This window comes from Lampetra fluviatilis, chromosome 46, assembly GCF_964198595.1.
Source record: "Lampetra fluviatilis chromosome 46, kcLamFluv1.1, whole genome shotgun sequence".
NCBI classification, from domain to species: domain Eukaryota; kingdom Metazoa; phylum Chordata; class Hyperoartia; order Petromyzontiformes; family Petromyzontidae; genus Lampetra; species Lampetra fluviatilis.
In genome coordinates this window covers 6,060,916-6,087,295 of record NC_136320.1, presented here as the reverse complement: position 1 = coordinate 6,087,295, position 26,380 = coordinate 6,060,916, and the positions used below count along the sequence as shown (strand labels likewise).

The window sequence follows — 26,380 nt, the reverse complement described above, 5'->3', positions numbered from 1 at the left end:
ACCCGCAGGCAACCCCCGTGACGTCACGCGCAACACGCCAACTCGCGCGATATGACGTCACCGCAGAAGTATAATCGTCAACGGTTTGGTGGATCAGATTAGTGACGTCATCCCGCAACACGGGGTATTTTTTTATGCAAACAACGTCACACAACAAAAACAGCGGCGATGACGTAATTTTCTCCAACGCGGAGGTGAGGCGTCAACACGCGCGGGTGACGTCACGCCGCCGGCCCAAACGGAGAAGTTCGCTTACAATAGCGGAGGCGGGCAGGAGGTAGCGGGTATTGATTTTATCCGCCGCTGAAGATGATGATAATATGACGCAGGGCAAGAAAAAGAAGAGGGTAAATCGCAGCGTGATGCTCGCCAAAAAACTCATCATCAAGGAGGGCGGCGCGGTGAGTTTTCGATGGAGTGTTCGGGTCTGCCGAGTAGGCCGCAAGAGAGACAACGGTCTAGGCTAGATTCTCCGCCCGGTGACAGTGGGACTTGAGCGGCGAGGGAACCCCAGGCCGCATCGGTCGCGGAACGAGGGGCGATAGAAATTGGTGTAAATGTGTGATTTTTTTTATTGTGGTTGTGATAGAGGGTGACCACCGTGGGAGATGGAGCGGTGAAATCCGCTCGTGTGCAGTTACTCGGTGATATGATGCGTCGCAGCACCGTGACAGATGACGACTTATGGGAAACATTCATCCAGCAGTGGATTGAGCATGTCTGACGATGGTGATAATAGTGGATATGTTTAATGCGCTCATGCGCGATTTGTGGTGGCGGGTAGGTTGTCGTACTGTTTTGATTCAAGGGTAATCATGTGCAGATGTGTACTGTGATTCCATATGTTTTCGTCTATAGGAGCGATGCGTACTGGACTTAGTTATTGATTCTCATGTATTGTTAATAGCGAACAACAAACCAGTAATAGCCGAACGAACCCATATTGCGTGAAATATTTCTCATTCGCCTTGATTTATTTCGTATCAGCCTTTGATCAAATCACACGGAATTTCGCTCGATCTCGTCGGATCTCAGACGTTCAGCAGGGTTGTGCCTGGATAGTGTTGCAATGGGTACCACCATGCACAAGGTGTCAATTGGGCCTTGGGGCAGAAGAGGGAAAACCCCATTGTACTTTACTTCTATGTTCCCATAGATATGCTTAACGCTTTCACCAACTCGCACGGGCTCGGCGTGAATTTTGGTGAAATAATCCTCAAGGCTGATCCGGCGTGGCGGGGCCGTAGCACATGTTTTAGGTATCCCCCCCCCCCCCCCGTCAATTTCCTGCGCTTGGAACGTCGACTGCCATTAAAACAGAAACTATATCACTATCGAAACTGAAGAGGGACCATTGCCTGAAACGTTAGCCTGCTAAATATTGTTACGTTAAAGATGTAGTTGGTAAGATCTTATATTTATGACAATACAGCCATGCTCTTGGTTATTTCGGTAAAGTCACGTGACTTTTACCGAAATAACCAAGAATATGAATCCCTGGAGTCACGAAAGCTTTAAATAAAATAATACAGCCATACTTCATCAAACTATCCACTGCTGGATGAAGGCCTCTTACAGACCATTCCCACCCCACGCAGTTCCGTGATGACAGAGTCCACTCCCTGCTGCAAATTAGAAGATCCCATTGCTCCATCTCCCATTGCTCCATCTCCCCGTTGCTGTTGCTTCTTCTCCTTTGTACGACGTTCCATCACCAGTCCTGTATTGTCCTTTGGCCATCAATCCATCTGTTAATGTGCCCTACTCATCAATCCCAGTTACATTTCTTAGCGGTTAATGTTTTTCGGATAATGATTTGTTATCCGAGCCATGTGTTGCCCTCTGTCTCTCTGTGTAATTCTAAGTATGAATGTATCCATACTTTTCCGTTTTTGTGTATTTATTAGTTTTAGTTATGCCAGTGTACGTGCTACTGATTGATATGTCATGGACGGTAATATACACGTTTTGTAACCAAAATATATGATTTGGTGATGTTGCATTGACAATGGTGCACAAGCACGTACATAGCACGATGTATTTGCTATGAAGAAGGGCCATTACCTGGAGCATCGCCTATTATATATTTTTATTTACGTGCAGTCTTATTTACAAATGTGCTGAGGTTATTTTGTTGATTGAAACCTTTGGGTTTTCAAGCACAGTCGTATGTTGTTTTTAGTTATGATTTTTTTTTTACAAACGCACCCCATACTGATATCACCCGCCTCTTATGTCATCATTTGGACCCAGAGCTACTGTTGGTGAGAGCCGTAGTTACACATTTCTGTGATTTCCAGTTGCGGCCCTCCAGTATAAATTATTCTTTCTGTACGTGACTTTTGTACAGCTCTAAATATTCTTTGGTTCTTTTCGGTTAAGTCACGTCTAAAAATAAAATAATAAATTAAAATAACATATTACGACGTTTCGATTGCAACACAATCGAAACGTCGTAATATGTTATTTTAATTTATTATTTTATTTTTAGACGTGACTTAACCGAAAAGAACCAAAGAATAATTCCTGCAGTCACGAAAGCTCCTAAATTAAGATAGTTCTAAATATTTTGAGCCTAACTTTGCAGCCTTCATTGTTTAATTCTTTAATTTACAATTTACTTCCATTATTTGATTAAATTATTTTGTCATCAGCAAACCTTAAATGGTTAATCCATTCTATTTTTTTATTTATGCCTTTTATTGCCCCAATACACTTTTTAGAAAACATCTTTTAAGGTTGCTGTAACGTATCACTTTCTCCATGCAACCTAAGTGTATCTCCCATATTGTAAATGGTTTTCAGAAGTTAACGGATGTTTTATTGAAGCCTTGTTTATGACAGCTGGGATGACTGTCTGTCCATTGAATCAAATGCATTTTCATAATACACAAAACCATGAATAAGGGTATTTGAAGTTCATTAATCCTTTGTAAATTGAGTGTGATCAATGGTTGAAAACCCTTTTTCAAATCCAGTTATCGTTAATTCGTATGAAATATTGACAACATGGATTTTTTATTCACAGCCAAGTGTGGTGGCTCACACCTGTGATTTAGTGTTGTAGAGGCAAGGGTTAGTGGATCACACACAGATGAGTGAAAACTGTTGGGCTGTAAGGTGGCCAGAACTAAGTGTGGGTCGGTGAACCCGTTTCTGTGGACCCTATAAGTGTTCTCCCATCTCAAGCATAATGGGTTTCCATGATGTGTACTCTATTTTCCTCCCACATTCAAAGCATTCCGAAAGAAGGAATGACCCAAACATCCCAATGCAGGACCCTCCTTAGAAAAAGAGTCTTGAAACTCAGTGAGAATATTCAGAATATACGTTTATATCGCTGTGAAGCGACAGGGAAATTCGAAATGGAGCAGAAGTGAAATCCTACCCTCGCAGGCATAGCACGTGGTGGTGAAATTGGAGTAAAATTGTAATGAATTTGATGAAGTTGCTGATACAATACTGTACATTTAGCATAAAACATTCTAGTGATACTGTGTTATGAAGACCAGACGATGTTCATACCATGATGAGTTGATGTGATAGGTTAATGCTGGAATTAACATTGTTATGATAATATTACGATGAGTAATCCTTTTAGCTGGTTTTTTCACATAGAGCCTGTCAATTTATTTTTTATTATAGGCAACAAGACCCCCTCATTTTAGCCTGCTGGCGCCAGTCCCGTTAGCGAACATATATTGAGGTCTGCACACAAGCACGTGTCATGTTTCGAGACATAGTATGTTTGTCGTGCTATCAGGAAGCTGCCATCATAAGTCAACTGACACTGTGGCCTTGATAATCACAGAGAGAAAGTCAACACATCAGCATGTCAATTATGGCAGTGAGCAGCGTCACTAATTTGCCTTGTGGATTTACTGTTAAACAATCTAGATGCCTTAATATTAACCTACTTTTGCGTAACTATGACTTGGTGTTGTTAGGGAATATTTACACGCATGCGTGTGTGTGTGTGAGCAGTGGGGAGTGGTGGTGTAGCGGTTAGCGCGCTGTGCTACGAACCCGGCTACCAAAGATCGATTCCCGCTCATGGCCAACATCAGTGACGATTATCTGAACCAGTCCTGGCCCTCCCCTAGGTCGACTCGGCCTTAAATGAGTACCTGGTGCGATGTGTAAACATCGCCACTGGGGAGACAAAAATGCCGGGCGTGGTGCTGGCCACCCACCCCCTAGGTCTACCGTGCTGGACTGTCCCAATAGTCTGTGAAGGCTATACAGGGCATTTTTGTCTTTGTTTCCTTGTGTAAGTGAGCACGTGTATTTGTTTATATAGTGTTGTGTTAACAACAATAGAGATGCAAAGGTGGCATGGTGTAGTCTTGGTCACACCACCCTCTCATAAACCATCCCAGCTTTAATAGGTGTTTTTTAACAGTACTTACCTTAACAGTTTGTAAGACTCTGCAAGGGATATGTATCTTTCCGTTTATAGTGAGAAATGGTGCAATTGTAAGTGCACTGTACTCATTATGGGCCAAGTAGCTGGCGTGGTGACTGAGTGCACTACTGACCACACCACTCGTTCTTTATTCCAGCCTTAATAGATGCTTGCCAACTGTACTAGCTCCAGCACTTCTATAAGGCTAATGGGGAAATGTATGCCTTTGTGTATACGCCTGGCACAGACTCGGAAATGACTTCATTACCAATGAATAGTGAATTGCTTTTGCGGAGTGCAGAAGTGGTGCTGCACTGTTGTCTGCCATCCCAATTCAGTGTTCGCTGAAAATAAGCACCATGACATGTGCATATGCAACATGGAAGCTGGTGGTGAATAGGGAACAGAAACTGAAAAATATGCAGAGAAGGATGGAGAGTGGCATGCTTTGGTAGAGGAACACAAGTATCGAAAATGTAAGCAAGTCAGAGGCTCAGTATAGAGAAGTAAGTGGGCTTGCGCAGGACACTTCGCTGGAAGCATTTGATGGCTGCTGGTGGAGACTGAATAGGGAGTGGCAGCCAAATAAGGCAACACGCCGAGAGAAGGTTGTCCGTAGAGGTAGAGCGATGAAATCAACTCGCATGCAGAGGAAGCACGTGGTTTGTTGGATCACGAGACTACGATGGATGGCAAAGGCTTGGGGAGGCATTCGTCCAGCAGTGAATGGATCATGGCTAGTGAATGTGAGCTATTCAGGATATTACTGTTACTGCATTGCCCTTACCCTGCACCTTCGATTAGCGCAGTGGGCTACGTATGTTGTGAAAGACGTTCAACATACATACAGACATGCATGAATGTTAACAGGAAATTATAATCAGTAATTGAGTTTACATCCCTGCTGTTGACTAAACATGGAATCACAGTAAACACCTCAACACACACAAGTACCCTTAACCAAAAAAACATCTCACCTACCACCACCACAAATCGTGCGTCGTGGGACCATGAGGGATGACGACGATTTGTGAACGCTTCGATCTATCCGTGGGTTCATTGTAGCTGATGATGGTAGTGATGAAATGTACGGTATTTTACAAAACAACTGCAAATCTTACGCTGCCAGCGGTGAGCTTTTGCTTGACCGGTGGCGGCGGCGGTGGCTGGCCGGTGCCGCTTGTGCCAAGCACAGTGACCACGACGGCATCGTGGTGATGAGTAGCATCGTTGTCCTTCATTTTTTCCGCAGCCTCGTGGAATTGGCCAGCCGAGCGTCTACCACGCAGCCTTCGTCATCTTCCTCGAGTTCTTCGCATGGGGGCTTCTCACTGCACCCACGCTGACCGTACGTGCGCGCAAACACACACATGTGGAATGGCAGATCCGCCTATAGCCTTAACAGACTGTTGGGGCATGTGTTATTTGCGAGCAAACTATGAAGGCCGGCACAGCACACGAGGGGGTGGGTGACCAGCACCACGACAGACCGCCTTTGTCTCCCCAGTGGCGATGTTTACACATCACAACAGGTATATGTACTCATATGAGGCTGAGTCGACCTAGGGGAGGCCCAGGACTGGTTCAGATAATCGTCACTGGTGTTGACCATGAGCGGCAATCAAATTTGGGATTGACACGCACACAAACGTACGCACACATTGATTTTCAGGCCTGTGGTTTTTTCAATTGTTTTGGTTTCTTGGCTTTCCTTCATTATAATGGAAATAACGGGGGTTTTGTTAATAAAACGAGACCGCGCCCTTGAAGAATTCCGGCGTTTATTTTGAGGACACACTGTACACATCGACACAAATGTGTCATTCGCTCGCTTTCGCTTCGTCAAATTCAACGGAGCGGAGAAACACATCTGGCCGCGATAGTTCCCAGAAACGTCGCTGCTCCTCCACGACTTATTCGGGCAATGGCAAAACACACCCTTCTCCCCCCGCTTTCGCCCTCTTGCACTTAATGGCGACATGCTCAATGAGAAAGCGGTTTCCGTGGCTTTCTTTGTGGCTGCCTGTGTGAAACACTTCCTCTTTTTGTTCGCAATCACATTCCAGCAATCGTCATACTCATGCCTTCCATATGGCCCTGTTACACTGCAGGCTTTAGGCTTTATTATCACTTCGTTCTTATATATGTGAAACTTACGACTTTGTCCGCATCTATTAACTATTTTAGTTTTTTACCAGGTGAGGCCCACTGAGGTCAATAGCTCTTTTTCAGGAGCGACCTGGCCACAAATGATAGCTCAACGAAGTGGCTTGTTGCGTGGAAATGTACAGCAGCCAAAACTCTAAACGTATGATGTTGCTTCTATATGTGGAGGAGAAACTGGAGGACCCGGAGAAAATTCCACGCGACCAGGGGGAGAGAGGATATGCAAACTCCAAATATACAGCAGGCGTTAGGGTCGGGATCGAACCCACCACCATGCGAGAAAGTTAACATCTAGCCACCACGGCTGCGACACATTTTCACAATTATGGAATCACACGGCAGGATAACAATTTTATAGTCACTTGTGCTGTGAGCAAGTGGTTTGATGGGTGAGAAGAATAGTTATTCTGGGTGGAGATTAAAACCTTGGGACATTGATGATGATAATGGACCAGGTTCATTGTACTCGATGTGGACCATGTAGAGCAGTGTTCGTTACTCATTTTCAGAGGTGGGCCATTTTCACCAATAAGACATCGGTGTGAGGGCCGCCACACCGCCTGCAAGGTGGTGTTGTCACGTGTTGTGTTGTGTGGGGGGCCGCACTAAAGGCCACCAGTGGCCGCCAGTGGCCCACGGGCCTTGCAATGAAGAACACTGATATAGAGACCCAATACAGCTCCATTAAGGCCACTCATTAAGGTTTCGTGTGAGGGCACACACCTTTCAATTGTCTCTTGTATCAGTAAAATCACCGCATGTCTACAGTTGATGCTGGTGCGCAGCGTGGTTGGCATGGGCCCTGATTCAAGGAATTAACGGCGTCCCTTGTGTTCAACTTTCCGGCTCTATTTTTTCCTGGCGTCTGTGTCCCTCCGGCAATTGAACCTCTTGAGCCCCAGTGCTCCAGTGCAGCTGCACTTGCTACACATGCGATAGCTACTCCGCTGTATCGACGCCTACTCGGGGTGTCGGTTGGAGGGAGGGGGTGGGTGGTTTTGCGTGCCAAGACCGTGCTGACCTCGCTGTGTGTCGTGTGCAGGTGCTGCACGAGACCTTTCCCCAGCACACGTTCCTCATGAACGGCCTCATACAGGGTGTCAAGGTACGAGCCGCTCATCGTCACCGCTGAATATTTACACCGCGCCTCTCGCGCCATGCAGCTTTGAGGCCCTCTGCCGCATCGTAGCCAAAATGAGCACCCCACCGTGGCAGCTGGCCCTGTGCTGTACAAGGTGATCACAGCATAGGCCTTCGAGTGAGCATTCGTCTTCCAGAAGGTGGCGATATTGCCAATTATATCTAGTAATTTTTCAAGTAATTTATTCAATTTGGACCGCGATGCCTGCACGCATTTGCGTACTGTTGTTTTTTAAGAACGTCAATGTGTCTGTATCGTTAACCATGAAACGGATGACGCATATTTTATCGTTAATACGCACCACAGTATTAACCAGGGTGGCCGCTGGGCTCAAATCGCGGGGCTGTGCAACAAGCCACGTCACCGCATCCGCTGTCCCGTCCAATCCAGCGAGGATCTCCTTGGGGCCGGTCCGATTGAGAACCCAGGGTGCTAGACACAGCCCCGTGTGGGTAATCGGTCACGTTTTTGTCCCACAAATAATTCTGCTAATCGCGATCAAATCTCAAGAATGCAGAGGCCAGGTGTGGTAGAATGCTTGAAGTTGCGGATTAAAATATGGCTGAGGGTCCTGTAATATTTTCAGCGTCGTCTGGTGGTGCTTTGATGCTATAGAGGAATTGAAAATATTTGTATATGTTTCATACAAATTTAGATTTAAAGCTTTCGTGACTGCAGGGATTCATATTCTTGGTTCTTTCGGTAAAGTCACGAGAAGGGAAATAATAAAATAATATATAAAAAAACAATAAAAATTCTCACGACGTTTCCACTGCAACACAAGCAATCATCATCAGGTGTGAAATCCACAGCTCTAACCAAGAATATGTTTCATACAGCTCTAACGACAGTGATGCAATGAGATATACAGTGATCGTGTGATGTGTGTGTGTGCAAGGCGTCTGTTGTCACATGTGAATAGCGGTCGTGCAGCGGTTAGCGCGCTGCACTAAGAACCCGGCGACCCGAGTTCGATTCCTGGTCACGGCCAACACCGGTGACGATGATCTAAACCCGTCCTGGGCCTCCCCTTGGTGCGCTCAACCCAAAATGAGTACCTGTTGCGATGTGTAAACATAGCCGGTAGGGAGACAAAGGTAGTTGGGCGTGGTACTGGCCACCCACCCCCTCATGTGTTGTCCCAACCTTCATAGGTACTCGTGAACAACAGTGTTTAGGCGATCCGGGGGATCTTTGTACTGGTTTTACAAATGAGCTGAAGTGTGGTGTGATGTGCGTGCGTGGAGGTGCACATGTTTGTTGATGGGAGTTGTGTAACGATTGATCTGTGTTGTGATCTGTGTTGTGACATGAGGTGCCGAGTGTTTGTGTGATGCGTGTGGGTGCTGTCATGATGACATGGAATGGCTGTTATTTGCGCGCGTTTGTTGACGTGAGTTGTGCAATTATGTCGTGTCACTCGTGTACAAGTGTGCGCGCGTGTGCGTCCCCGTGGTTTTTGCACGCGAGCAGGGCTTGCTGTCATTTCTCAGCGCGCCTCTCATTGGCGCGTTGTCCGACGTCTGGGGTCGCAAGTCTTTCCTGCTGCTCACTGTCTTCTTCACCTGCGCACCCATCCCGCTCATGAGGATCAGTCCCTGGTGAGGAGGGCTCATGCTTGCCAACACTTCCACTTGCTAAACGATTGTCTGAGCGTATACAAATAGTCATATTAATATAAATTCGGCCAAACATATAACCAAATATTCGTTGGTTCTTTCGGTAAAGTCACGTAGGTATAAAATAAATACCTACGTGACTTTACCGAAAGAAGCAAAGAGTATGGATTCCTGCAGTCACGAAAGCTTCAAATCACGATCTAACCAAATATATTGGTATACATGTCCCGATCGCCCAGAATGCACCCCATCTCATCATAGCTCAGAAGCTAAGCAGGCCTTTAGCCTGGATAGTGTTCGGATGGATGACTACAACGTGTATACAAGGTGTCGTAGGCGGTTGCGGGGCTAAATCGTAGGCAGCAGAGAAGTAGTGCAGCACAATCCATTGTGTTGGGCATTTTATGTGCCCGATCCCATCATGTCTCAGTTGATGACCTATAGACTCGCACACAGACCTTGAGACTCGCACAGAAACTCAGAAGCTCACACAATCTCTTACAGAGACATGTAACTGACTGCCTGTCTCACTCTAATGTAAATTATGCTCACCGTTTCTGCACAGCATCTTCAGATATGGGTGCATGTAGACGCTATGTACACTGTATAGATTGTATTGTGTGTGTGTGGGTCGTTGTGTGTGTGTGTGTGCGTGTGTGGTGTGTGTGTGCGCGTGTGTGTGTGTATCTGTGTGTGTGTGCGTGTGTCGTTGTGTGTGTGTGTGGTGTGTGTGTGTGTGCACGTGTGTGTGTGTATCTGTGTGTGTGTGTGTCGTTGTGTGTGTGTGTGTTCGTACAGGTGGTACTTTGCCATCATCTCCGTGTCGGGGATCTTCTCGGTCACCTTCTCCGTGGTATTCGCCTACGTGGCCGACGTGACGCCCGAGCACGAGCGCAGCTCCGCATATGGCCTGGTGAGCCGTGCCAATCGCCCCCCCCCCCCCAATATGTGGTGAACTTCTTTCACACCGTACGTAGCCAAGCGTGCTAATCGGGGGTACGTGGGGGAAGGACTACAAACTACACACAAAAAGAGCACTTGAGTTTTTAATCTACATATACAATATTTGAGACCATCCTAGTGCCTCTCAATTTTCACTTGGCAAGACGACCCTCCGCTGTAGCAGTGCGTGTGCGTTTGTGCCCGTGCGTTCGTGTGCGCGCGCGTGTTTGAGCAGGTGTCGGCAACGTTCGCGGCCAGCCTGGTGACCAGCCCGGCGATCGGCGCGTACCTGAGCACGGCCTACGGCGACGGGCTGGTGGTGGCGCTGGCCACCGGCGTGGCCCTGCTGGACATCGCCTTCATTCTCGTCGCGGTGCCCGAGTCGCTGCCCGAGAAGATGCGGCCGGCCTCGTGGGGGGCGCCCATCTCTTGGGAGCAGGCCGACCCCTTTGCTGTGAGTGGACGAATGAATGCGGCCAGGAGATACGGGCAACGTTGGGTAGGGCAGAAGGAGGGGGGGGGGGGTGGCGTTGGATGTTGAACGCTCACACAAATACGTGCACATGCTATGTGCTATGAAGAACAGCAACCGCCTGAAACAGTGCCAATTCTGTATATTTTTGTTCTTTTAAGGCAGTGTCGTTGACCAGTGTGAGTTTTTTGTTCATGTTAAACAGCGCATTTTTTTAAATCTTTTTTTTTTTACACATTGAATACCAGCTAATAGTCAAAAAATGTATCTAACAAGAACATAGTAAAACATCTAGAGATGTGGCTGTATATCACAGATGCAAAAGAAGGGAGATTTGTATTGAAATTAAATTGTCCGAAGAGTTTTGTGTGTGTCCCCCGCCACAGTGGGGAGCAAGAGCGCAGCTGTTTGCGCGCTGCACTATGAGCCTAGCGACCCGAGTTCGATTCCCTCTCATGTCCAACATCAGTGACGATTATCTGAGCCAGTCCTAGGACATGCCCTAGGTCATCTCAGCCTCAAATGCGTACCTGGTACGGTGTCTAAACATCACCACCAGGGTGGCAAAGGCATCCTGGCATGGTGCTTGCCTCCCACCCCATTGTGTGCCATGCCGGCCTTCATACGTTCCCTAAAATTATCTTGAGGCTTTCGATTTAAAGCTTTCGGATTCATCTTCTTGGTTCTTTCGGTAAAGTCACGTAGAATGGAAATAATAAAATAAAATAAAAACTTAATAAAATCATTCTCACGACGTTTCGGCCACAACGCACGCAGCCGTCCATTCTACGTGACTTTACCGAAACAACCAAGACGATATCTTGAGGCTACATGACGGGGGATCTTTGTGTTGTCCCTGCCATGGCCTTGTGTGTGTGTGTGTGGCTGTGCACAGTCTCTGCGTAAGGTTGGCCAGGACTCGACAGTGCTGCTGATCTGCATCACGGTGTTCTTGTCCTACCTGCCCGAGGCCGGGCAGTACTCCAGCTTCTTCCTCTACCTGCGCCAGGTGAGAGTGCTAACCACATTTTTATTTCTTTACCAGGTAAGGCTCACTGAGCTATATAGCCTCTTTTTCAGAAGCGACCTGGCCACGCAATGAAGCGGCTTACCGTGGCGTGGAAATTATAGCAGCAGCCGAATCCTCTACCCACACGTCGATTCTAAATGTGGAGGGAAAATACCGGACGAACCGAAGAAAGATGCACTCCACCATGGGGAGAACATGCAAAATCCAAAATATACAGGTATAAGGGTCGGGATTGAACTCGCGACCTCCTGCATGCCAGGCGAGGCAGTTAACATCTCGCCACCAAGATGGGGCGAGGGGGCAGGCAAGAGGCCAGACTCGCGTGAGTATACGTATGTACGTACGTGTTTGTGTGTGTGGTTTTTTTCCCTGCATCTGCCAGTCATCTCTGCTAACCCATAACAAATGCTTTTGTCCCGTGACCTCCTGCCAGCGAGCCTTCGAGACTTCACGTCGCTTCAAAATGCACCGAGCCTGGCACAAGAGTAGTGACATCCAGTCGCGCAGTGACGAATGATGGCTGTTGTTGTTTGGTGCCTCACCCATTCATCTCGCTCAGTTAATCCATAACACCTGGGTCTCTCCCGTAACCTGCCAGCTGCGTGCCTTCCACACTTCACGTGGCCTTACCAACGTTCACCTAGCCTGGCACATGTGCTATGGTGACGTCACTGTCACTTAGTGGAGAATGGCGGCTGTTGTTGTGTATTTGCGTGAATGTAATTGTGTATTTATCTGGATGTGCATTTGTTTGTTAGTTTGGCATAAGAGCTGGGTTCATGACCCGACCACTTAGTGGTGAATGACGTCTGTTGTATCTGGGTGTGTATTTGTGTATATTTTGTGCATGTGTGTGTTTGTAAGAGGCTGTGTATATGGAGTGGTACAGTGATTAGCAATTTATGTCACGAACTCGTTGACCTCAGACTGTGGGTGTGTAACCATCAGCACGGGGGAGACAAAGACGACCATAACACTTGTGTGTCTTGCGGGCCTGAATGAGTACTCGCTAATAGCACTTGTCCCAGCAGTCGGTTAAAGGCTATATGTGAGATCTTTGTCTTTTGTGTGGTACAATCGTTGTGGTTCCATCACTGCCACTTAGTGGTGAATAGCAGTCACTGGTGGAGCCAGGGGGTGGGGTGGCACATGCCCCCCCAATGATCTGATCGAAATCCCTAATTTCGAATCATTGGGGTTTATTAGTAATGAATCGGCATTTTGCGACCCCCACTGCCACTGTGTAGCATATTATTATGTACCAGGGACTCTATGAGATGATAGGACAATAGTTGGCAATAAGTAACGGCAAAGCAGGTATAAGTGACTCACAGAATTGTGCGCAGTTGCGTATACAGTCCACGACTTCCCTGAAGGCATTCGCCTTCAGCGAGCGCGATGCCGATCACACACGGTTCGAATTCGACCCTCGATCGATGGCTGCGCCATCGCCGCACACGCGTCGAATAAAAAGCTCCTTACTTACTAACAACTCCTCTATAATTTTTAATTGCTGGAGGGGTTGCCCCCCCCTACCTGAAAATCCAGGCTCCGCCATTGATAGCAGTTGTCTTGTATGTTAGGGTCTACATCGGGTGTGTATTTGTGTGCGTGCGTCAATGTGGATGCACTATGCAGGCCTAAAAGGTGCTTGCTTACAACAGCACTTGACCCAGCGGTCTACATGCCTATATGGAGGGGGACCTTTGTCTTTTTTGTGTGCGGTTAGATCATGGGATTTTCAGCTGGCAGTGTTGCTGCGTTCATTGCTGAGCTCGGAGTTTTATCAATTCTGGCACAGGTAAGACATGCATTCAGTCCTCCAACCATGCTTCACATTGCCAACAGCAAATACTTTTCACAGCGATTCACTCGCATCAGCTGCTGTAACGTGACAAATTAACACTCAGAAAATGAGCAAATAATGAAACTGAATTTAGAAAATTGTACTGCAATGAACGAATCGTGAAATTATGTTTGCAGTCGCGAATATAAATTATTCATCACAACATTTTAATTTTACAACACAACATAAAAGTTATTTATGCTAAATATGTAGCTGGGATGGAACGGTGGCACGGTAGTTAGCGCACTGACCTATGAACCCAGAAACTCAAATGTATTTCTTGGCTACGGCTTGCATCAGCGACGAGTAATATCTTAACGAGCCCTCTGTACCGGAATATACAGGGTGGCCCAAAAGTAAAGACACACCGGTTATGATATTGTAGCAAATCACATACGGTTATTTAATTTATTTTAACAAATGTTCAAACTGACTTCCATTAACATCAATTCATGATGCATGAATTTTCCTTTGAAATAAATGTAGGAATATTTTTTTTAAGATTGCAGGTATAATCTTTGAACATTCATCAATTATGTATTGTCTAAATTCATTCGGGGTTTTTGGTCGAGTTTTGTCAAAGTCATCTGAAAATAAAGAAGTACACTAAATATCAATAATGGCAATGGATTACATTTTTACATAAATAATAAACAACTAAAATGCATTAATGCCAGTGTTAAACAAAATAACCCTGTGTCCTGACTGTTAGGCCATCCTGTACAATTGTGATCTATTATGTTACAAATACATGCATGGGTTGTTTGTCCTTTGCTGCCCCACGAGCCACAGGGAATTAGTGATGGCACTGCATTCAAGCTGTATTAGAAGGTATGGGTTTCCACTATAGTGGCACAGTTGACCGCAATGTTAATATCATATTCCTCTTTCAAGCAGACAGAGGAACACACAGCATAGTTGTGTATCTAAAGGATAATTGCAGTGTATCTTCAATACAGAATACAGAAGATGATTTTGACTTAAAACTTTTGCGACTGCAAGAATTCATCTTCTATGGTTCTTTCGGTAAAGTCATGTAGATAGTTCCTGATGACGACCGCTTGTGTTGCGATCGAAACGTCGTGATATTTTTACTCACTTTATTTTTTATTATTTTATTGTTGTTATTTTTTTTCCTATCTACGTGACTTTACCGAAAGAACCATAGAATACATAGCATGATTGTGAGAGACTGCGATGGCTCGTAGAATAATCGTATCTGATGATGAGTATGATGATGACGAACAACGTAAACACGTCCGTTAATCTACAAGCACATTGTGAGCTTTATTTTTTTTAAGTTTCGTATTTTTTCAGAATTTTTATCCCGATTGTGCTATTAGTGTTACTCTCAGAACTCTCACAGAACAGTGCTACCCTGCATGTTAGGGAATGGTCCACAGAAGCGGATAAAGCAGAGCTACCTCTGAGACCCCTTCAAGTGATGTCTGGTACACATAGCGGGGGGGGGGCAGCACTTTCCCACTCGCCACATGACACATAAAAGTCATGTTTGTCACATGACAACAACACATTTTGCATTCTTAGAGCTGTAAATTGGCTAAAGTAACTGCTGAACCAAATTGAATGCGACGATGACTAGGCTGAGACCATCAATGTAATACATTTGAGAACCCGGTTTAATCACAGGCAGCTGTCTGGATTTTAACCAAGGTTCTCAGCAGTATGACCTCAAAACCCTGACCTCTGGGGGACCCGACTACCGGGTGTGTTTGTGTGTGCATGCAGCAGAACGTTTTTCCTTTATTACCTGACCTCTAACCCGTTATTGCGTGACCTCTGACCTGTCACGGTGCCGCAGACGCTTGTGTTGAGCGTGCTAATGCGGTCGATCGGGAACAGAAACACCATCCTCCTGGGACTCGGCTTCCAGATGCTGCAGCTCACGTGGTACGGGTTTGGCTCCCAGCCCTGGTGAGTTGCCGTCTTATTTCTCTTTCACTTCACAAACCGAACTGCTCCATGACTGTGCCGAGCCAGCCCAGCGCACCTCAGAAGGCACGCTGTTGTTTTTCCACTGCAGAAACAGAACCGTGCCACTTACGTCGCGCGTGGTGAACGAGTCGAGACAGATGTAGATGACCCGTGTGCCGACTGATTAATAATTTTTTTAGCTTCTGGTCCTGATTTGGAGATACTGAGGCCAGCGCAGCAAGGTTTGGTTTCGGCCCGGCACATCAAGTGGCAAGTGGAGATCCGCTAGTACCATGAGGGGCCCCACTCTGGCTCGGCTCTGATGTGGCAATCGAAAAATGGGGGGGTTATCTGTGGTTGGGTGAATGTCTGAGGTGAGAGAGTGGGTGGCAGCGTGAACATCTGGTTGAGATAATAACAATTCTTTAGGACATGCACATGTTTGGGATACTGAGTGGCTTGTCAACATAACGCCCTGAAGGCGAAACTCTACCGATGATTCCTAACAAGGATGAAATCGGTGATTGTGCAGTTGTGCCTGTATTCTGCTGTCGTGTCAAATAATATGGCCACCATTTGAAATCTTGGTGGTCTAATGCATGGCTTAGCACTACACCACGCGGTATACTGGTGTCACTTTACACGCATCATTACAAGTCATGAAGGGAGGACCGATTATGTTGTCACGATATAACATTCTGCGTGTAGGATTTTGATTATTACTCTGGCATGCATATATCTGTCCGATGAGCGTCTCATCATTTACAGAAAGTGTTAGAACTGGTTTAATTTGTAGCTGGGTTTGTTACAATGTGTTTAATGTGTGGTTTGGTTAGGTATTAGGTGGTTGGGTGAGAGGCTGTGGCAGGTCATTGGTAGTTGGGTGGCAGGACTAAGTATTGATTGGCTGCGTTACTTATTGTGTGAGTGAAGGAGTTGAGTAGTAGGCTGCCAACTGAGTTGCCTACAAATATCTTTTCACCTTAGTTTCACAACTCAAATGTGAGTTTCAATTAAATGATACCTTATCAAAGCCTTCAGTTCCATTCAACCTGTTTGTGGACGTAGGTGTGCATGTGTGTGTGTGTATTCTAGATTTGAAGCTTTCGTGACTGCAAGGATTCATATTCTTAGGTTTTTTTAGTAAAGTCACGTAGCTAAAACATTAAAATTAATAAAAGTAAAATAAAATTTTAATAAAAATCACGACGTTTCGGAGGCCCATGAAGACGGAGGCTTGTGTTGCCTCCGAAACGTCGTGATTTTTATTTTATTTTACTTTTATTAATTTGAATGTTTTACCTACGTGACTTTACCGGAAAAAACCTAAGAATGTGTGTGTGTACTTTGTATTTGCTTGTGGAGAGCGGTATTGTAGCGGTTAGCGCGCTGCGCTACGAACCTGGTGACCCGGGTTCGATACCCGCTCACGCCCAACACCAGTGACGATTATCTGAACCGGTCCTGGACCTCCCCTAGGTCGACTCAGCCCCAAATGAGTACCTGGTGCGATGTGTAAACATCGCCACTAGGGAGACAAAGGCGGCCGGGCGTGGTGTTGGCCACCCACCCCCTCGCGTGTCGTGCCGACCTTCATAGGTGCTCGCTAACAGCACTTGCCCCTACATTCTGTTACAGGCTATATGGGGGATCTTTTTTTGTGTACTTGCATGCAGATGAGTACATATGTGTATTAATGTTGTTTTATGAGCGACGCACACAATAACAGGCACAGCGCCGGGCAGTTAAAATGCAGCCAATTGTCACAGTGGGCAGCACAGGTGGTGCATCTGCCAGTCCTCTCAGCCAGGCTACCCATGGCACCTGGGTCTGTCCCATGACCTCCTGCCAGCAGCGAGCCTTTGACACTTTACGTGGCCTTAAAGTGTACATAACCTGGCGCAAGTGCCGTGGTGACGTTACCGACACTTAGGGGCGAATGGCGGTTGTTGTTGTGGCTGTGGGGTGTACTTGTGCATGCGTACAAGCGTATTACCGGCTGATGCTACAGGGAATGCATTATTTAACATTGATTTATGTGTTGTGCAATATGCTAGCTTTTCATGTGACACGGTTGTGTTTGCCATGATTATTCTTTTGTTTCGTTGCTGTTATTTTCTTTGTTGGTTATGCTTTTACCAGGTCACTCCTATAAATGAGCCTCCTCGTTCTCACCTCGTTAAACAAATTAACTTGACTTGAACTTGCATGTACGTGTTTGCATTTGTTTCTAAATACATATACACACGTGTGAGTGTGTGTGCGCACAAGCGGCGAAATGTAGCGGGGAGCGGTAACGTAGTGGTTAGTGCGCTGCACTACGAACCCGGCGACCCGAGTTCAATTTGCGCTCACGGCCAACACCAGTGACCAATCCTGGGCCCTCCTCTCGGTCAACTCAGCCTCAAACGAGTACCTGGTGCGGTGTGTAAACATCGCTGCTCGGGAGACAAAGGCGGCCGGCCGGTTGTGGGCTGCTGGCGAACCCATCCCCGCTCGCTATCGGCACTTGCCCCATCGGTCTGTTAACGCTATGTGGGGGGTCTTTGTCTTTGCAGGATGATGTGGGCGTCAGGCGCCGTGGCCGCCATGTCCAGCATCACATTCCCCGCCGTGTCGGCGCTCGTGTCGCGGAACGCCGACGCTGATCAGCAGGGTAACAATCGCCCCGGCACTCGCTCCGGCAGTCGCCCCAGCGCTGTCAAAGCGGTGTTTGTCGTATGGCAATCGGAACATGTTTAGTACTCGGTTCATCATCATCATTGTCATCACGATTCATGGGCAGATAGCCCATTGGTGTCCACCACACATTTCGTCATTTGTTTTCACTTTCCTTTGTCTTGTGCCAATATTCAGTTTTCAGTTTCATTTATTTGGTATAGCCCTGTGAGCCATTCGGCTCTTGAATCGGGTGCTTGCACACAGCGTTGGTGTACGGTGCTTTTTATGCAATATTTTGCTGTCTTTTCTTGGATTTTCTGTTTGCACTTAGTCACATTTTCACTTTAAGATGTTTTTTTGTTCATGTTTTTTGTTTGTTACGGTTGCACCCGATTCAAGAGCCGAATGGCTCACAGGGCTATACCAAATAAATGAACTTGAACCGCAACAAACAAAAAACAAAAACATGAACAAGAAAATATCTTAAAGTGACTATGTGACTAAGTGCAAATAGAAAATCCAAGAAAAGACAGCAAAATATTGCAGAAAAAGCACTGTACACCAACGCTGTGTGCACAAATCCCAGTGATGTGCAAGTCAAACAACAACAACAACCACAAGACAACTTAGATTAAGGCCATCAGTCTAACTCTGTACTACAACAAACAAAGATGGCCAAACCAAAACAACGTTTTCGAAATCACCAAAATAAAGCCATAAAATCAATGTAACAGTGATCATAGGAACTGTGACCGAATTTTCACAATAAACGACATAAACAACATGTACCAGCAAACCCTGCAGCCATAGCTGGCTGCATGAGTCACTCCACAACAGCAGGAGCATCAGTCGGAGTATCAACAATTTTTCAATGCACCTTTAAGATCAGCACACTAAATCAGAACACATGCTAAAGTAGTGCGCACATCTTGATTGCACCAGTCTCTTTTGTCATCTTCTTGGTTCTTTCGGTAAAGTCACGTAGAAGGGAAATAATAAAATAATAAAAATTTTACATAATGATATAATTTTTTTTATTTTATTATTTCCCTTCTACGTGACTTTACCAAAAGAACCAAGAAGATGAATCCCTGCAGTCACGAAAGCTTTAAATCGAAATCTTTTGTCATCATCAAGCCATTTTCTGTTTGGTCTTGCTCTTGTTATGGTCCCATCCATTTTTACCGAACAGCACACTTTCAATTTTCTTGTTGTTATCCATTCCTACACATGTGTTCAAATAGTGCCAGTTTCCTTCTCATCACTGCCTGCATCATCAGGTTCTCTTCTTCTGTGTGCAACCTTTTTACGCGTTTTTATTTAACTCAATCTGTCTGTTGTTGTCATTGTCGTCGTTGTCGTATCCTCAAATCTTGTAACTCAATTTTAACCCACTTTCCAATGTGGTATCGACTGCAAACTTGGTATACTTGTGTCATACTGATGACAATACTATATTCTATCATAAAAAATTTAAAAATATTTTTAAACATTCATTTTTATATGTTATGTTTCGGCTTGGGTCTAATTGTCCACGCTCAACTGACGTTGGCTGTAAATCACCACGGTCCCTTACGTGATGGCAAGCCTCGGGGCCACTTCTTGGAGTTGTGGAGTTCTGCCATTACTCGTACGGTACATTTCATTAAAGCGTGTTTAATTTTTTTTTTTTAAATATTACTTATTCTTCCATCTACGTTGGTCACTCTTTGGGCCCAGCTTAGATGTGGTATCCTTCTGTAGCAATACATTTCGAGTTCCAATATCTCATCTCTGTCAGTTTATTTGAATGTCCTATACAAATTCAGTGATGAGACTCATTTTAATGTAATAGATGCTTTTTTTCTGCAGTCATTGGTTATCGGGCAGAGACCAACTCCTTAACTCTTGAGAACCCGATGTCGGCATGGGCGGCTGAGACCCTGAATCGAGCCCAGGGTCTCAGCGGTGCCAGCTCAAGTTCATTTCAAGTTCAAGTTAATTTATTAGGTATAGCCCTGTGAGCCATTCGGCTCTTGAATCGGGTGCAACCGCAACAAACAAAAAACAAAAACATGAACAAAAAAACATCTTAAAGTGACTATGTGACTAAGTGCAAACAGAAAATCCAAGAAAAGACAGCAAAATATTGCAGACAAAAATCACCGTACACCAACGCTGTGTGCTTTGAAAGAGTATTTGCCATCTGAGCCACCTGACCAACCCTGATGAACCAATGACGTTGGTCGAGTTATCTGGCCGGTGTGCCACGCTTCTCTCTCTGTCTCTCTGCTGGACTCCCTGGCTCCCTCACTCACCTTGTGCCATACCATCTCCTGTCCCATCCCACCTCTTCCTGTCTTATCCCATCATTTCCCATTCCACCCCATGCTATCTCCTTATCCCATCTCCTTATCCCATCCCATCTCCTGCTGTCCCATTACTGACATGTTATTGCATTCCATCTCTCTCATCCTGTCCAATACTTCCCATCTCATCCTGTTTCTTCTCATCTCACCTCTTCCCGTTTCATCTTATCCCTGCTGTTTCATCCTATCCCTCCTGTCCCATTGCGTTCGATCCTTCACATCACATTCCATCCCCGCTTCTCCATCTCTTCCTTTCCTTCCTTTTCCATCCCCTCTACTTTCTTCCCGCTGTCTCAACCCTGTCTCCCCCCTCTCCCTTCTACCTCCCCCTGCCTCCCTTCTGTCTCCCTCCTGTCTCCTCCCATCTCTCTCCTGTCTCCCCGCCATCTCTCGTGTCTCCCCCTGTCACACCCTGTCACACCCATGTCTTCCCTCTCTTCTCTCCCTCGCGTCTCCCTCGTCCTCCCCCCTTGTCTCACCCGTCTTTCCTCTCTCCCTTGTCTCCCCACTGTCTCCCTCCTGTCTCCGCTGTGTCACCCCTGTCTTCCTCCTGTATCACCAGTGCGTCTCCCCCGTCTCACGCGCGTGTCTCACCTGCGTGTCTCCCCCGTGCGCCGGCCCTCTTGCGGCGGCTCCCCAGGCGTGGTGCAGGGCATGGTGACGGGGATCCGGGGGCTGTGCAACGGCCTGGGCCCCGCACTCTACGGCTTCATCTTCTACCTCTTCCACGTGGAGCTGGACGAGCTACCGGCCATGGGCGATAGCGCCGCCCCCCAGGGCGAGCCTCGCACGCCGCACCGGCCCTCCACGCAGGTGACGGGGGTAGTTTGGGGTTATAACTTGTTTTTTTCTACCAGGTAAGGCGCACTGAGCTATGTATAGGAAATGATCGCTCAACGAAGTCGCTTATTATTTAGCAATTTATTGCAGCCAAATACTACGAATGCACGTTGATTCAAAATGTGGAGGGAAAAACCAGAGGACCTGGAGAAAAATCCACGCGACCACGAGAAGAGAGAGAGGCATGCAAACTCAAAATATACAGCAGGTGTCGGGGTTGGGATCGAACCCACGACCTCCTGTACACCGGGCCAGGTAGTTAACATCTCGCCATGGCGGCACCCCAAACATATTTCTGTTAAACTTCTTTCGCACCGTACATAGTCACCCGTGCTAATCATAGGCATCGGGGAAGAACAAACTAAACACAAAAAGCAGTTATAGGCAAATTAGTTTCCATTCTAAATTATTTAAAAGTGCACAACTCCAGTGGCTTCCTAAGATCGGAAGGAAGAGCATTCCAGACGGCCGCAGAAGTACATCTGAAAGCACCCCGATGCGGTGACCATCCTTGTTCGATGGCCAGCCAAGAGCCGCTGCGAGGATGACCGGAGTTCACGTGATGGTTTATGCTCCTATACGAGATCGGCAAGGGTGAGAATGCCATGTATGATTCCAACCCTGGATTACAATACTATTACAACAATATTACTTTACCCACTGCAGCTCCTACTCCTTCCCCCCCCCCCACTGCCCACTGTGATCAGAATCGGACGGTGAGGGTTAAACTACCGGGGGTGGTGAGGGTTGAGTAAGATCTAGTATTCTGACCCTGTAGTCCAGTGCTGGCCAACTGCCATCTTGAACGTCTCCCGTGCTGTGTCGATAACTGTCAATATATACACACTTTGAAATTTGCAGAACTCACGGGTACTTCTTTTGGCTCTTGGTTCTTGATACAATTTGGCCACACCTGCTCTAGTCGATATGATACCTTTAACCTTGAATGGTACCCCTGACCTGTGACCCCCACTCCCGCTGCAGACTCTTCTGCCGAAACGGAGAGCGCCGTTGCTCCACCGCGCTTGAGAAACCCCGGTTTCACCACGGGGCGGCTGCCCGCGTTTGAACTCAGGATCTGGGCGGCGCCGGCTGGTGGCTCCGAGCTCTCGGCGAGCGAGCCGCCGGTCACCTCGTCGACGTTGACTCTTGACACCCCCACCCCGCTCCCCCTCGCAGCAGACCATCATCCCGGGGCCACCGTTCCTGTTCGGCGCCTTCCTGGTGCTGCTGGCGCTGCTCGTGGCGCTGTTCATCCCCGAGCACACGGGCCTGGCGCCCGCGTACAGGAGGCACGCGGGGGGCCACGCGGGGGGCCACGCGGGGGGCCACGCGGGGGGCCACGCGCACTCGCCGCCCGTGACGGAGGGCGAGGAGCCGCTGCTGCAGGACAGCCCCGTGTGAGCCGAGAGGGGGGAGATGCGCGCGTGCGCACGCGCGTCCACACGTACGTACAAAGACAAAGATTCCCCCCCCCCCCCTCCCGTGTGGCTTGAACAGACTGTTGGGGCGAGTGCTGTTAGCGAGTAGCATCTATGAAAGACGGAATGCGGCACGCGAGGGGGTGTGTGGCCAACGCCACGCCCCGGCCGCCTTTGTCTCCCCGGTGGCGATGTTAACACACTGCACTAGGTACTCATTTGAGGCCGAGTCTACCTAGGGGAGACCCAGGGCCGGTTCAGATAATCGTCACTGGCATTGGCCGTGAGCGGGAATCGAACTCGGGTCGCCGGGTTCGTAGTGCAGCGTAGCGCTAACCACTACACTACTCGTACGTATGCACGCACGCACACGTACGTGTGCAGCCCGTTTGTAAATCCACTGCTGGGTGAGGGCTTCTCCCTTCTTTCCTGCAAAGTCTCTTGAGATGCGAGTACATGTGACGCTGTATGGATTGAAGCAAGGTTGTAATTATAATATATATTGGGGGGGGGGGGGGGGTGACACCCCCCCCCCCCCCCCAATATTCAAAAATGCTCAAAACGTCCCCCCCAATATATTGCTATAAAAAAATCATAATAAAAACAACAATTTGCTAAACCTTGGCCACAATATCTGGACTTGTCTTCATATAAATATGATTGTGGTTATGGTTGTACTTTATGAATCCCTAATTTCTGCCATTACATACAATGAAACAAGATAAGGTAAAAAAGTACAAACAGGACAATGTAATACAATACACTCTTAGACATTATTATAAAAAATAAATAAAAAGTCCATCCCGTGCGTTAGGGAATTTTTTAATATTTTAGGCAGCAAATTCGTTTTCAAATTTAGATATTTTCTGGGTTGGGACCCCCAGACACCCTGGAAGATTTGGTCCCCCCCCAATGTTGACTCCATGGCTACGGCCTTGGATTCAAGGTTGTTGTTTCGAGAGGCGTTTGCTTTATGGTCACCGTAAAACATGAGCAGTTGGTCATCGTGTGACCTCTTATCTGTTGCAGCTGTGACAACAGTGCTGTTTGTTGCAGGCTGCTTGACACAGTCAGAATCTGAATATTTATACTGGAGGAATCCGATGAGCTATAAATCTATTTTTCACAGATGCCCAGTAGGGGCACGGGGTCACAATGTTACAACAACAAACTATACACTTTGGACCTTTGGGCCTGTGCTCAGAAACTGCGTTTAAAATAATCAAACACACGTTCTCTCGTGTGCTCAAGGGTAGAACGCCACCCACCGAACCGTCATCCAAATTGCGTTGTCTTTTCCGTCCCTCGGCGCGGAATGGTTTCGAGCGGACAGAGGGCAGCACAAAATCCTGGTTAACACGGGGACTTAGAAGCCACCTCTAATTTAAATATCCATGTTTGTATTCGTGTCACGGAGGCGACGACAGAAAATCTAGCAGAAATCTCCAGAAAATATGCATATTCAAGCCTCGGGGAAGCTCTCGAAGGCTCTTTAAATGTACACAAGCAAAATCATCTGTCAATAAATTAATATGGTGAGGTACTTGAAACAACAACCGTATTAAATAAGCACAAATAAAAATTCCCGCATTATCATGGGTAGGGAACGTCTCATCCATAATGCCATTGAACACTTCAGTGGATTATCAAACCCGCGGGGGGGAAGGGCCGAACAATAATTTAATCGACCTGAATTTGTGCCTTCTTTCAGGAGAGGCGACACTGTGCCGACACGTCCCGCCGTGCCCCAGCCGGCAGGCGTCTTAAAAACAACAACAAAGACAACGGGCGAACAAAACAACAACAAAAATCTACTCGTGTTTTTTTTTTGTGTGTTTGGGGAAGAAGGAAAAAAACAAAACAACAAAAAAGAGAAGAAAAAAAAACTTGACGCGAGGAGGAGGCTGCCGTGCGTCGTTGTCGTCGTCGTGAGCGTCGCCGACTTGAACTGCGGAGAAATCGCCGTCTTGTTCGTGGCGCGGGGGAAATTCATCGATGGGAGGCGGGGCGGGGAGACGTGCCAGGAGATGGAACGACGGGTCGGCGATCCCGCCCACCCGCCCGCCGAGGGTCCCGTGTTTCATTGGGGGCGCCAAGCAATGAAAGCCGACAACGCGTTTTGGGATGGTAAAAAAAAAGGCAGCTGTGTTGTTTTATAAGCTGTACATTTGTACGAAGTGTAAATGTTTGCTTGTGTGTGTGCGTGTGTGCGTTATCGCTGTCCGGTCTCCTGAGCCGCCCCACCTCCCGGTTGCGAAGAAGTCTGTGGGACGTTTGTTGTTTTAGTTCTCACTATCACGTGAGTTTTATCGTCAGACTTAAACCGGCTCAGGGGACGTTACAGAATTAGCCCCCCTGCTCCCACTGCTGCTGGGTAACAAAGGTAGTTTCACTGTACACCTGACTTTCGGTTTAAAATCTCCTGGTGTGTTATTATTATTGTTGTTGTTGGCGTCTTGTCATGGCAGGCGGTCCGCACCCCCGATTAGAACGGTTGACTACGTACGGCGCGAAAGAAGTTCAACATACGTCCACAGATAAAGTTTGGTGCTCAGAGCTGGCATAAGCTGAACCGAGCCAAAACCAAATTCAACGTTGGGAGTTTCTTTTAAGCGCAGCGATTGCCGCACAGAATCAAGGGAATTAATTCACTCGCAGCTCGCTCACCGAGTGGCCCGGTTTCACTGTGACTGGAAACCCGGATTCGAACCTAGGCTCTCATTTGTCGTTGGCTTAGTGCTCTGACGTGGCCATTGAGACCCTCTTGAGCCACGTGGCTAGCCACCTCTGCTTCACCTGCGTACCTACCTCAAAGCCCCCGGACATGCATTTTTTTTGTTCTCTATAAACTCCACCACCTGCGGCAAAGGATTATCACCCACGAGCAAAATAAGTAAAAGACCGGTATGTTTGTTTGCTTAATAAGGTTGCTGTTGTCACACTGCGACCTTTATTTTATTACCCCTCGAGCAAAATGGGTGGTAGCGTCTCTCTAGGGGGTCTTGGGGTGGGGGGACATGTGCCCCCCCTAATTTACAGCAATGCCCCCCCCCTGTGTCCACTTTGAGAGGTCGATCCTCTGGGTGGCTGAGCAGTCGCTCAAGCATTCATTACGGCCGATGCCTACGATGACACTGCACGACCCCATCGCTTCTTTCCTGCTGCCACATCTCAGTCGACACTCCGTGGTCCACCCTTACGTAGCTTTACCTTGGGGGTACGGGCTGCTCCAATATTAGTCGCTTGCTCTCCCCCCCCCCCCCCCCCCGCTTTCTCCGATTGTGTCCCAATGTTTGGTTAAGCGTCTCGCAACACAGGTGCACGATCACAGATGGGCTTCAGATTTTAAACGTCGTGGAGTTTTAAGGTCAGTTTCGGATCGTCATGTGGATTTTCGGATCGTTCGCCGTTGCGCACGAGTATCACAACATCTCCGTGCCGACAGTCGTGATGGCGTCCAATGCCACGCGACGTCGCATTCAGCGGGAGTTGTACGGGATGCAACATCGTTACCCGTGGCGGCACGATTCCAATCAGTCCGAAACTAAACAAAA

General features: G+C 47.3%; 1 protein-coding gene across 2 annotated transcripts; it reads left to right on the top strand.

The window, feature by feature from the left end:
• The first annotated feature begins 220 nt into the window (after positions 1-220).
• LOC144947718 (hippocampus abundant transcript 1 protein-like) lies at positions 221-26,380 on the top strand. 2 transcript variants are annotated; one of them, XM_078877031.1, is made up of 13 exons: positions 221-401; positions 5,658-5,753; positions 7,614-7,676; positions 9,186-9,313; positions 10,130-10,244; positions 10,509-10,727; positions 11,641-11,754; positions 13,505-13,576; positions 15,444-15,556; positions 18,115-18,212; positions 21,206-21,378; positions 22,588-22,852; positions 24,538-26,380. In XM_078877031.1, exons 1-12 carry the CDS (start codon positions 321-323, stop codon positions 22,807-22,809), a joined length of 1,494 nt encoding a protein of 497 aa, XP_078733157.1. In that variant the 5' UTR covers positions 221-320; the 3' UTR covers positions 22,810-22,852; positions 24,538-26,380. The 2 variants fall into 2 exon arrangements, with proteins under 2 accessions (XP_078733157.1, XP_078733156.1); XM_078877030.1 differs by having other exon boundaries at positions 22,585-22,852.